The sequence below is a fragment of the Taurulus bubalis genome (genome assembly GCF_910589615.1).
Source record: "Taurulus bubalis genome assembly, chromosome: 20".
Classification (NCBI taxonomy): Eukaryota; Metazoa; Chordata; class Actinopteri; order Perciformes; family Cottidae; genus Taurulus; species Taurulus bubalis.
Genome location: NC_136608.1, coordinates 4,414,143 through 4,427,496, shown reverse-complemented (window position 1 = coordinate 4,427,496; position 13,354 = coordinate 4,414,143). Strand labels below are relative to the sequence as shown.

At 42.6% G+C, this 13,354-nt stretch overlaps 1 protein-coding gene across 2 annotated transcripts; it reads right to left on the bottom strand.

Annotated features, from left to right (window-relative positions):
* Positions 1-4,185: 4,185 nt before the first annotated feature.
* On the bottom strand, positions 4,186-9,168 carry LOC306752469 (serine/threonine-protein kinase 38-like; the record flags this gene model as incomplete). Of its 2 annotated transcripts, none has more annotated exons than XM_079236231.1 (13): positions 4,186-4,490; positions 4,611-4,711; positions 5,430-5,525; positions 5,664-5,787; positions 6,675-6,792; positions 6,953-7,014; positions 7,152-7,254; positions 7,355-7,509; positions 7,647-7,770; positions 7,868-7,951; positions 8,090-8,212; positions 8,311-8,362; positions 9,041-9,168. In XM_079236231.1, 13 exons carry the CDS (start codon positions 9,166-9,168, stop codon positions 4,366-4,368), a joined length of 1,395 nt encoding a protein of 464 aa, XP_079092357.1. In that variant the 3' UTR covers positions 4,186-4,365. The 2 variants fall into 2 exon arrangements, with proteins under 2 accessions (XP_079092357.1, XP_079092356.1); XM_079236230.1 differs by having other exon boundaries at positions 4,620-4,711.
* Positions 9,169-13,354: the final 4,186 nt, after the last annotated feature.

The window sequence follows — 13,354 nt, the reverse complement described above, 5'->3', positions numbered from 1 at the left end:
TGCCTTTCCCAAACAGAAGTTAATTTTAGTCATATTTGTTTTTCTTCTTCCATGTTTGCCTCTTTATTTGACAGTCAGCCGTGTGGAGACAAACAGGAAACACTTGCATGAAAATACACTGCATTAGGTTGATCAGACCACCACCACAACAGAGATGTTTAACACAACATTTGTTGTTTTTGCACTTCAAAATAATATTTTTTTAAAGTTACACAATATTAGCAACATAAATGAGTATTGAATGCACTATATTACTTAACAGTAAATCCTACATTCGTTCAAGGTCAAATGATTACTGTGACTGTATGTCGTAGTGTCGGTTTACTTTTTCTGTTCCGTTTTTACTCAGGACAAACCTTAGATATTGCAATTAGTTACAAGGGTAGTCATTTAAAATTCAGAAAGATAAAGTAATACTTTAATGCTGTCAACAGCTATTATTTTAGAGAACCGCTCCTCAAGACCTGCTCCCCACACCCCACAACCAAAAAAAGAAACCTGAAAGACTTTGTGTTAATTTTTTTTTATAGTTTTAAGCATTTTATCAACATGAAAACTCATCAAAGAGAATGAATATATTAATGAGCATTTCCTCCGTCACTCCACAGACAGTTTCCATTGAGTGTCTACAACAGTATGTACACAGCGTTACACTAAATACCTCACGACACGGTCCTGTGGAGTTTCTTTTCCATTTTCCACCTTTTCCTTCATCTTGAGACTGAAGTCTTGCTTTAACAAGGGGGGTGACATGTTAGCTGAATCCCTGGGCGCGGAGGTTAGACTCCATAGACGTGAGTGGGCCTTTAATCTGCTTTCATCCTTTCAGTTTGACTGACCTGCTTTCCTACAGAGGAACATACACCTTCCCCTGCTATCAGAGGGGCTTCTCAACATGAATCACAACACAGGGCGAGTTAAAAAGCTTGTTTGGTCCGTCAGAAATGAACTGTCTTGCTTAACTCGAAAGTGAAACCCTTCGTGAAGTCAAATGAAGTCCCAATAAATCATCTCCTCTAGATAAAGTGCCACAGTAACGGATCTCGTACACGTGTTGAATCGTATAGATGCCAAATGCAGTATTTACCCTCCTGTTTTCATCTCCTTTTGAAGGGGGAAATAAAAAGTTCTCCACAACACGGAACACCAGTTTGACACCGAACAAGGTCACACATCGCCTCACGACCACAACAAAAAAGAAGCACCAAGTATCTACTTTGTGAAAATGTCCTTCTCGTCCCTCACTCACTCGTTTCTCACGAACACTCGTAAACCGTTTGGCTGTGAAACAGGACGCTATGAATACGGCGGTTTGGCCTCTCCCAGGACGCGTCTGTGTGTTCCAGCGATTAGACACCACCGGGGGATCTGCAGCTGCAGCCATCAACAAAATCCCCCATCATGCATCTGTCCCGCTCCAGTAGGACCACAATCCTCTTAGGTTTGATTTGTATTTGTCTATCTGATGTGTTTCCAGACGTTTTGTCTTTGTATTTAAAGGGACACTCCGTGCTTTTGTCACACTTAAGTCAGTTCAATGACTTCTTCTGGGACTCTGGAGGGAGTGCTCAAAATATTTTAATTTTTTGAGCACTCCCTCCAGAGTCCAGAAATAACCTGTGATGTCATCAAGGCTATCTCATCTGGTGTTGAGAGCCGACCAATTTCTAACAGAAAGCCTGCGTTAAAACATGGGCGAGATTGAAAGACATCGGCATTTGCAATACAGAAAGGGTGTGAAAGGCGCCATCAAGTTGCATTGTGGGAAGTGGAGGATTCACTGTTTCTGGAACTTGGGCCACACTAGAGACTAAAAGTCAAGATTTCAAACAATTTTGACCATTCATTAAAAAAAAAAAAATTCTCTAGCCAGAGTGTCCCTTTAAATTCAATATGAAAATCATCCAATTTAAATGCACTTAATATTAGGACAACATCTCATCTATCAACAAACATTAAAAACAATAAAAAAATGCATTTTGTTGTCCTTATGGAGCGTTCTTGGTCAATTGAAACAGGACTACCTGTTTAAACAGATAAAATATAAAAGGAGAAAGACTACAGATGTATTCAATTATATACACCGCTCTAATCTATCAAACTGCACGACCGCTTCCCGTCTCATTTTCACAGAAATAGCATCACAAACGGTTGAATATGGGATTCCTGTGATGGCTGCAGCTGAACTTAGTCCAATATGGTAAAGTCCTCAGTATTGTGTCCGGTCCCCGTATGTACACTTGTAGCTTTACTTGCATTTTGACACACTTTACAGATGTGCTAACCCATGAAACATCTGCCTCTGCTCACTCAATTCCCGACAGGCGTAGAAGTGGAAATGGCGAATGGTTCCGTAGCCAAGTTCAGCTCCCGTGGAATGGTGTTTTATTTAAAAAGGTAGTTTACGTTAAGTGCAGTAAGCGACAGCTACTTCTGAACCTGCGTACAGATCGACGACGTGTGATGATCAGAGTTCTTTGGTTACTATTTTTAGCGCTGAGTCCGGTCACAACTCTGAGCAGACATGATGGTTAAGTTTTGTTGAGTAAAACAGGCCCGACGTTAGCTTTTCAGGGTGAAACATTAAATACCTTTAAATGTACACGTGTCTAAGATATCCACAATGTTGATCTATTCTTATTTGTGTTTAATCTTTAATCTTTTGAGGCATGGTTTCTATGAGCCCCTTGCTTAACTATCTAACCTATACGGCCTTCGTTTCATCACCGCTATCACTTCACAGATGTCTGATCACTCTGCAGACACATCAGAGCTTTCTGTTGCTTTAAGAGAAAAAGTGTTGCTTTCTCACAAGTCGACTCATGGAGCTGAGAAGGTTTCCCTTTTTATTTTCACCTTTCCCTCCTTCAAAGCGCTTTATCATTTCTAAAAGTAATTGACACCTTCTGATTAATCTCTGATAACGTTGCTAACACATCTGGTTAAATATTTATCGGCTATTTTCAAGGCACTTTGCATGTTTTGTCCATCTAAGAAGGAACAGATCGGCCCTCTGGCTCGTTAGAAATAAAATCGGGGGGAAATATCAACTACTGCAGCGCTGACCCGCGCACACGCACACGCACACGCACACACACACACACACACACACACACACACACACACACACACACACACACACGGCACTGAGGGGTTAAAGGAGGGTTCCAGCATTACTTGAGTTGAGTTTTATTTTCTCTCCCTTTCATGTTAATTGTTTGAAACCTTCAATTCAATCTCCCCATTACAGGCAAAAACAGTACTATTGTTACGATAAAAACATTTACGTTTTTAAAGAATTTTCTTCTAAAAATAGATTGTCACATTTTAGCTAAATGCTAACATTAGCATACTAACATCCACAGACACCGCCAACCAGGTTTCCCATGTCCACCATCTTAGCATGCTAATGTTAGCTTATTAGCACTAGAGCGGCTAGTGCTGATGGGAAAGTCAGTTGTTAGCTTTAAAGATATTTGTGGTCATAAAATAATAAAGTAAAAAAATAAAATACTTTTGACCTGAAGATGGCGCTCGAGGAAGAGTTAAGGGATCCCAGAAGTTATTACACTTTATTGAATAGTAATATCTACGCCGCTAGCCGGGCAAACAAGCCTGTAAACCTAAGGCATCGTATAAAAACAATGCTGTTCCCCTTCCTCTCCACATTCCTATTTGCCCCAGACAATTGGTATGCTAACTGAGCATCCATTGGGATCCACAAGCATTTTGCTAACTACCGCCACCACAAAGAGACTTTTAAAATGGAGGCTACCTTCATTAGTGGGAGTATTAGTAGAGTGAGCCAAAACCCTTGAAATCATGCTGGAACTTTCCTTTAAAATCCACGAGCTGACGATAACATTATGGGCGGGAACAAGTGAGCGGTGTACCTGTTCGTACTACAGTGAATAAAGCCCGTCTGGAGTGTTAGTGCTTGCATCAGAGCTAAATTAGCCGCCAGAGTAGAAACTACGGCTGTGAAGATGTCCGAGCGGTTAATCCTCATTCCCGCTGCCGCCTCTGGGCCGTGAAACATCCTCTCCAGACTGTACATGCAGATATGCTGATTTAGTGTCCTAGTTAGTGAGCTGGCCTGAGAGCTGTATCTAAAGACGGCACGTGTATACGATATAAACAACCGAGGTAATGCGGTAAACGCTCCTTCATGTCAGAGCTCTTGGCGTTCTTGCGGCGGCTGAGCAGACCTAAATGACTTATGATGAGGGTTAAATTTATACTGAAAGGCCCGGCGGCGCGGCCTTTCAGCACCAGCGGGGCTCGGCGGCCCGACCCTGTGTCCGTAAACGTCTGTCTTTCTTTTTTTTCTCTTCTTTTCTTTCTCTCCATGACGCCGTCTCCGTGTCAGGCCTTCCCTGCCTTCATGTATGTGGGGATGGTGCCTCGCTGAGTCAGACCCTCAAAGCGTTTGTACGTGTAGTTGAGGAACACCCAATCCTTCGATTTAAAGTCCGGCTCTGTCGCATTGGCTGTTGAAGGACACACAACAAGAGGGGGTGTTATTATTGTGCCACTTGAAGGGCACTGCATCACGTACATGAAAAGGGCCCCCTCGAGCCGATAGAGTAGAAAGAGAGTAATCATTTCATAAGACGAACCTGGCTGAAGGATGTCCGACTCGGGGAAGTCGTCAAAGTTTGAGGTGTCGTCGATGCTCTTGATTTCGATGGAGATGGCTGCGGGACGCTCCCTATGGAGGCAAGACGGGGAGAATCATAAGCAGGGTTAGCTTTCATGCAAGTGTGGCTTTCTCCAGACACCGAGTACATTGTTGGCTTGTCTGTATGTAAACGTCCTCGGCTAAGAGTTTGCATAGTCAAATGCACCTGTTCATTGTGTAAATCATAATATTTAGCGCTTGGATAGTGCTACGTTGCTATGCGAGGGCTCCGATTAACACATGTGATTTTTAAGCAGTAGTCACATATTGTTGTTATTCAGCCTTTCTGAGGCTTCATATTTAAAATGAACAAACATTTTTATTATTAGTAATATTATGTAGAAAAGTACATCCTGTCCAGATGTTTAAAAAAAACTTGGATGGAATATATGCTAGAATGAGTTTCATATGAATATGAATACGTTCGCATAAATCAGGGATTGAGGAACTTTTCTCTCACAGCGTTTCCTGCTGTATTGCTGTTATGTTTAGCTAAATGTTTATTTTGGTTGTTCTGAATATATGTAATTATCACAGGTCTTTGGATATCTTGTAACTAAAAAGGTAATAATACTGTGTGTATACTCAAATAGATAATACACTTTAGAACAGTAGAATAAGTAGGCTGATAATTAAATTTAAAAGATATACATCACGATTTATTTAGAGAAAGAGAGCAAGTCTGTGTGAAATTAAGTAAAACTCAGCGGTTAATCAGACATGTTAAATTGCCACCACATGTATGTACCTGATGTGCTCCCAGTCCACCGACTCAAAGAACTGATGACTCTTGATCTCCTCCACGCTCACAGCTCCAACCCTGTTCTCGGCATCAGTGCAATACCTGTAACACACAAACAGCAGACTGATAATATAACCGTCAACAACAAACATTCATACGGTAATTGGACAATAATTCACTGTCCACACCAACATGTTTAGCACTCGGTCGTCACGTGAAATAAAATGCATCTTTACATACTTTAATATCAAGTCTTTGGCCCTCTCTGAGATGGGGACTTCGGGTGGGAAGACGAGGGTTTCCTTCCAGTTCATCACCTTCCTGTATGTCTCCTGTGGCGTCTCAGAGCAGAAGGGCGGGTAACCTGAACACAGCCAACAAGCATTAAAAAAAACAGCAATTCAACCTGCAGAAGTCCACTGACAGCAGCCGGTTAATTCCGGTGTCAATCAGCCATTCAACATGGAAGACGGCAAATTATCTGCTGTAACTGTTCCTGTGTACAGTCAATATTAAAGGGGAGTTCTGATGTGAACCAGTACAGCGATGTACTGGTGTGACAAAACAGTTTAGACACCTAAAGAAAAAATCAGTTTATGTGTACGGTAAATTTAGAATATTCTCACCGCTTTACCTTGATGTCAAACAGCTCTTTCGAACGTAGAGACTGAAGCAGTTTCATCCATCCGTACTCTCTTTAGAGCCACAAGACTCCAATTGAATCTAAACTAACTCTTTAAAATCACCAAAGTCAGATAATAACTCTAAATAACCAAATGATCGAGGCAGTGGGAGACCAGCAACTTCTGGGTTCTGCCAGGTAAAACTACTTTTATTTGGGTCAAAGGAGTGCTGTGGCTTTGAAGAGAGCGGAGATAACGTTCAGTGGTAAAAATATTCTAAATATAGCGTACTCTTTTTTTTTTATAGGTGGCAAAAAACCTTTTGCTGCTGCACCCGTCCACAGCAGTACGTTGCTTTGATCCTGTGCCAGTACTCCTGTCTGTTTCTCCAACTCCATCTACTGAAGTACACCGTACGACTACCTTGTACAACCCAAACTTTAAATAAATCAAACTATCCCTTTAAGACATTTCCCACATGATTTCATTTGTGGCATCTGCAATGTTTCAAATACTTGCAAATCGATAACACACTCAAACAATTATGCCAAATATCTGTGTTTTCCATGTTCCAGATCTATTTAATTCAACCTCTCTGTGCTTTACATCCAGACAAATGCATGCTTACCGATGAGCATTTCGTACATGATGACGCCCAGAGACCACCAGTCACACAGCTTGTTGTAGCCCGTCTGCAGGAAGACTTCAGGAGCAATGTAGTCCGGCGTTCCCACAGTAGAGTACGCCTGAAAGTCACAGAAAGTCACAGAAAGTTAACCAGGATTTAGAGCCTGCTGTGTCGATATTTGCAGAAACCAGGAAGCCAACTTTGTGTTTTTTCCCCCTGTTCCTTCCAGTATGAGCACAATACTTCATATGCAATTATTTTCTTTAGTAATTGCTTACCAGCTGCCTCCGGTTCTTCTTCCAGGTTTCTGCTTTCCTCTTGGAGTTCATATTTTGAAAGGCTGCAAGAGGCGGGAGAGTAAAGCAAGTGATCATGTAATAGATGTTTTTTGTAAAAGACTAAGCCGTGTTTCTAGGTTACCATCCATTATAGTGCACATTAATATGCATCTAGTCTTGTTATTTCTTGTGCACTCACAGAAATCACTGGGTGGGTTGTGCGTCAGGTTCCTGTAGAATTCTGTGCGATGAGCCTTCTTCAGTCCCGTACAGAGGCCAAAATCGGACAGCTTCACGTGTCCCTGTGGGCACATTAACATGTAATGAGTCTCCACGTGAACCACGGCGTGTGTTCTTACCGACGGGCCGTGAAGCGTGTGTGCGTCTGTCCTTGTGTCTCACCCTGGAGTCCAGCAGCAGGTTGTCTGGTTTGATGTCTCTGTGGATGAAGCCCAGCTGGTGGATGGAGTCGATGGCCAGGACCGTCTCCGCGATGTAGAACTGGGTGGCCTCTTCGGACAGGGTGTCCTTCTTCATCAGCAGGGTCATCATGTCGCCTGGCAACAAAGGGCAGAGGTCGGCACAAAATGTTTGTCTGTCCGGCTCGCGTCACAGCGATTCATCCCGTTTTAAAAACACTCAACATACTAATAACCCTTAAATGCTAGAGTCACACAAATGGATCCGTGCTGACCTCCAGGCAAGAACTCCATGATGAGGTAGAGGTTCCTCTTGTCCTGGAAGCTGTAGAACATCTTGACCACCCAGGCGCCGTCCGCCTCCACCAGAATATCCCTCTCCGCCCGGATATGTGCGACCTGAAGAGAGACAGAAGACAGAGTAAGACGCCTCCGATACGAGAGCGTGCAGCTTCCACGGCGCGTCTTTAACATTCTCCAGAACTGCGGTGCCGACCTGTTCTTTCTCCAGCATGTCGGCCTTCCTCAAGATCTTCATGGCGTAAATGTGCCCCGTGTCTTTCTTCTGCACCAAACGGACCTGAGGGAGACGACATCACAGTTTTGTTCATAAGGAATGCAAATGGGATATAGCTGTGATAAAAGAGCAACAAAATGGTGTTATTTTATTTCTAATAAAGATCTACAAGAGCTTTGCCATGCTTTTCTTCCACCGTACCTCTCCAAAAGCCCCCCGTCCGATCACTTTCAGAGACTCAAAGTCATCCAGGCCAAGTCGCGTCCGCTTGAGTCGCAAGAACTCGGTCTCCTTACGGGCATGCTGCGAGCGGCGCATTACTTTCTGCAAAACACAGGCGGAAAAACAGGGAGTCAACTGAGGAAGTGAAAAAAAATTTAAAAGGAAAGAAAATAGTTATCTTTTCACAAAGCGTACCGCACCTCCTCATCTGGCAAACCCTCATCGTCCATGGCCTTCTCCAGCTTCTTCTGCCTGTGAACAATACAACGCATTACACACAATGGAAATCGGGATGAGGGCTACACCGCAAAAACACCGCACGTTACTTAAAGCAGATCTTGAAAATGTTCGTACAAGGGAGGTAAACAGTTTTACCATGTTACCTGGACTACAGATCAGTTCTACATCTAAAGTGAGAACACAAGAGGCAGATTATGGGATGTCATTTGTTGCTACAGCTTCATTTACACGCGACTGAGGGGACTGAGGATAAAGGTTGTTCGGGGCACGCGTGAGATTACTAATACGAGTGTGGCGTCCAGGAAGTCTTTTTGATGAATAGACACGTACAACATGGACTGGAATGTTACTGAGCGACAGTGATATTCAACAGATGCAAGTGGTCGGATGTGTTTCTGTACATTTGTGTGGAGAAAATCCAGCTCTTGACAAAACTCTGACAGGTGTCTTCGCTGTTTTCAAACAAGCTGTTTTAAATATGAGCCACAATGTTGGTGTGCGAAAAGCTAGAATTACCGTCCTGTGTTGCAGTTTACATTTGTCACCGCTTCAGACATTTGCATGATATTGTCATAACTGGCATATAACTTCTTAAGTTATGGCCAAACAACATGTTTGTGCGCGAGGCCCCGTGACCCTTGCCCAGCAAAATGGAATCACTTCTTCCCCGAGTCCAGGCGGATGCTTCACCTCATCTCGCGCTCCTCGTGCTGCGTGAGCAGAGTGCTGTAGAAGTTCTCCAGCGTCAGCTTGGCCACGGTCACCCTCTCTCGGGTGTGGTTGCTCATGGGAAGGGTGGCTGCAGTCTCTCCCGTCATGGCCACACTCTCCTGAAAGACAATATCAAATCAATTCAGTCTCTATAAAAAATATATTCTCACCTGTCAGAGAGTCCCTGGGTGACCCGTGTTTCTGTCCTCTACAGTATCGGCTGCATGACGCATCGTTTCAGCTTCAATATTGTGATGTGCGCATGTGCATTAGTCAAGGAAAGCAAATTAACTCAACCACTTTTTTTGCTCCAAAAGGATACAAAAGGAAAACTTGGATGGGTCTCATTTTCCATGACTAATCTACAAGAGAAGTCCGTCTGATAGAACAAGATTAGCATCGATTTAAGGGTCCTTGGTGAGAGAGACGCAGGCTCTGCATGCACAGCGAACCACCATCACAATCACTCCATCAATTTCTCAAACAACTAAAGCACGACAACAACCCGGATAGGAGGAAAAACAGCTTTTTGGAAATAAGTCTTCCTTTTTCTGCTACAGAACGGATGATGTTTATCAAGAGATGATATAAAACTACCTAATTACCTCTTGGATCAAGAGTAGTCAAAGTTTTCAGCAGCTTCTGTGTTAAACTTCAAGAAAGTAAGTAATTTTTCAGCTTTTAGAGGCAATCTCCAACGAATCACCCCAATAATTATAGAATGATTCATTATTTCAAAATAAAGAGCTATTCAAGTTACCTGGTGAACGTTTCTGGATTTATTTTCATATGGCAAATACTGTACATGCAAAAAACAAAGCAGCAAAGGCCAAGATATTCTGACATAATATTACCTTGTGTGTGCGTGCCAAGCTCCAAAAACACTGAATCCTACACTTCCCATAATGCAATTTCATAGCATCTTTCACGAGATCTTCCACTCCATGCAAATACCTATGTCTCTCAAAGATGATTTTTCAGTTTAAAATGCCATCCAACTGTTTTTACAGGCTGAGTAGATCAATTATTGTTTGATCTTAACGTGTGAAATCGGTTGAGTGTCACTGTAAGTACCATCGATCATGTGCTGGGCGGCTCGCGGTCTGCAATGTTGCATTCCAGGAACTAATCAGTGAAATCTGCACTGATCTCTCTCGGTACGCATTTCTTTGCATCTTTACTAATCTCTGGTCATATCAAACTGACGAAGAACGATTCTAGATTAAAAGTCACCTGAGGAGGACTGACATTCTTTCTGGTTCACATAAGAACGGCACTTAAGTCCCTATTCATGGGAACTACTTTCTCTTATTCTCAACATGAGTACATTTGAACATACGTATGTGATAGAGGGAAAGAGGAGGAGGGTGGACAAGTGTGTGCATCATCAAAAGATTTCAGCAGAACTCCATCAGACAGAACGGACTTGATTAGCTCACAGAGATAAAAACAGCCCTGCAGCTCAGACAGACGACCCATGTTTTGTCTCGTCGCCGGTCCTTTTCCCGTCCGGGCCGCAACAACAAGATGCTTCCTGACTTCTGAGAACATTCTTACTCACTGCTGCAAAACTTGCCTGGTGCGGGAGGTTTTTGTTTCGGGGACACTGGAAAACCAAGCGGTTCCTGAGGTCTTCAATCACTGGTGTTATTTTTGGTCAACGTGTATGGTAGAACATTTGACAGATGCATCGTCAGCAGTATTACATTCATACACTTTGGTCATAAACAGCAGCGCTAATCAGACATTTAGCCAGCGCCTAATTCTATTAGCTCTGTGTTTGTATTCTGGATTACACTTTGTCTAAAGCAAATATTTAAAATGCTTGGCGTTGTGTTTATGGCCGTTTGAGGAGTTCAATATTGACTCACCGTTTTGCTCTGTTTTTGGTCTCCACCTAATCTCTTTAGTTGTTAAATGCTCCACTAGATTCACCGTTGTCTGTCGTTTGCTACTATTAATAGAAGCTATTAAATAATGTTTCACAGAACGCTTTTCCTGGTCTGTGAAAAATCTAACGACATTTAACGGCTATCGACTGGGACTTCAATTTAGATTAAGAAAAAACTAAAACTGAGAGAAGAGTCTCAAACATTTGGACCTGTCCATGTTTACTGGGATTATTGGGATTATTTTAGACCATAGGAATGACATGTATGAATATTGAAAATGCGAGTGGCTCCCCTTTAATGTTCACACTTGTGAACATTTGGATGTGTTTCGTGCTTGTTTCCCCAACTCGGTGGAAAACGCCTTTAGCTCAGTCTGAACTTCTCCCCTAGCTAAACAAACAAGGCTACAACGCTCAGGCACTTATAAGGAAGGCACTAAAAAAGCAAGCACACTATTTGGAGACCAAAGCATGCACACATCTGTCAATCTACAAATAAAAGTAAAGGATTTGGTCACAATTAAGAAAAAACAGGTTTAGAACTCAGGAGTGTGTGCGAGTGTCTGTGCACACACTCTCTCACACTCACACAGACACACTCACACAGACACACTCCAGCCTACAAGTACTGTAAGTGACTGGACAGGAAACCCTTTCCGTCCTGAATGAAAGAACTCAGTCATGACGCCAGGGAAAAGAATGACACACACACACACACACACACACACACACACACACACACACACACACACACACACACACACACACACACACACACTAACATTATTTTAATGGGAACTTAATGGTACGCATTAATTATTCAGAAATATCCCTTACATTGTGCAGTATCATTTTACACATAATAAGGAAATATGTTCGTTATATATCCTTATTCGCAGTGTTTGTTTTTTCCAGTCTTAACATACACTTCGGAATGAGTTTCAAAATTGGAAAGAAATGCCCAAAAATAGATGAATTTCAAACATATTGACAGGTGCGTTTCGCAAAGGTTATCCCAAAGCTAAAGGGGGCAAAATAAATGTAAATGTCTGACTTTTGTACGTTTATTGTGTGTGGTCACGGTAATGCTTTTAACGCAATGTGCTGAATTACACGTCCTCCATCCACCTGCGCAGACTGCGCGTGGACCTGCAGCCTGCGCGTGCACCTGGCGGACCGTTAACCGTTAACCGTTAACCGAGCTCCGTACACACGGTCAGATCCTGTTCACCACTCACCTACATTTATACTTTTTGTGCCATCCTGCCGAAACCTCCACCGCTGCCTGGCACACAACGGCGGTCACTATTTAATATTCTCTCTTTTTTATTAAACTAATTCGTTTTTAATAATACCAGGTTACTCCATTGAGACGCGGTGTTGTGTGTTAGCTAGCTAACTGCACGCTATGTTCCCTTTGCTCTGTCTGGCAGGTCCCATGAAAAATCCGACAGCATTCAAAAAAAGAGCAAATAAAGAAAGATGTGGAAAATGTGTTCCACTTACCTCCGTGTCCGGCTCCAGAGTAAATGATTGGCTTGCCGCCACCCCACGATATAAGAGAAATAGTCTTTATTCTGCCTAATATTTAGGCAGCAGTCGGCTCGAGGCTCCAGATATTGGCCACCCTTTAGAGGAACTTATCAGGCTGCACAGTAAACATCGTCGATATCAACGCCAAATCAAAACAAATGTGCCCTGGCGTTGACAGCAAGCTAACCTGAAATCATGTTAAATTATTTAGCTTTTTTCATTTGTACTCCCTGACCTCGAATATCAGCGGTTCAACCGCCTTTATCGCTAAAAAGAAATATATGAAATAAGCAGCGGGGCTTCCTGGGACCGTCAGGCTCATCCGACGCTCCGCCCACGTAACGGCGTAGCGTTTGATTGACGTCGGCAAGAACCAATCAGCGATGGGGAAAGGGGCCCGTGGTTTCCACTGGCCAATCATATATGCAAAATTCATGTAGATGACATGCGCATCAGCCAATGAGAAGATCTGAACCGCCCCGCGAGAGTTGCGTTCCAGGACGCAGGTTCATTTGGCTAGCAAGCATCTGCGGCTATGAAAGAGTGGTCTGTGGCTCCAGTAATTGTAAGCGTTGTTACATAATAGTATTGCTTATGCTCAGAAACATTAACTAATATTATTGTGATACTATTTCATCACGTGACACAAAACATTAGAAATGACACAAACATTAGAAATGTATTAGATTCTTCACACATAAATAGCAAATGCCATGTGAACTACAAGAGGCTATCTAAGGTCAATAAAAGGTCACACTGTGATCAGACAACAATTTGCTGTTTTTTAATTGCAATAGCTTTATTGCAGATATTTTTACAGAAGAAAACAAACGTATATGAATGATTAACAATACAGTATTACTACTGTA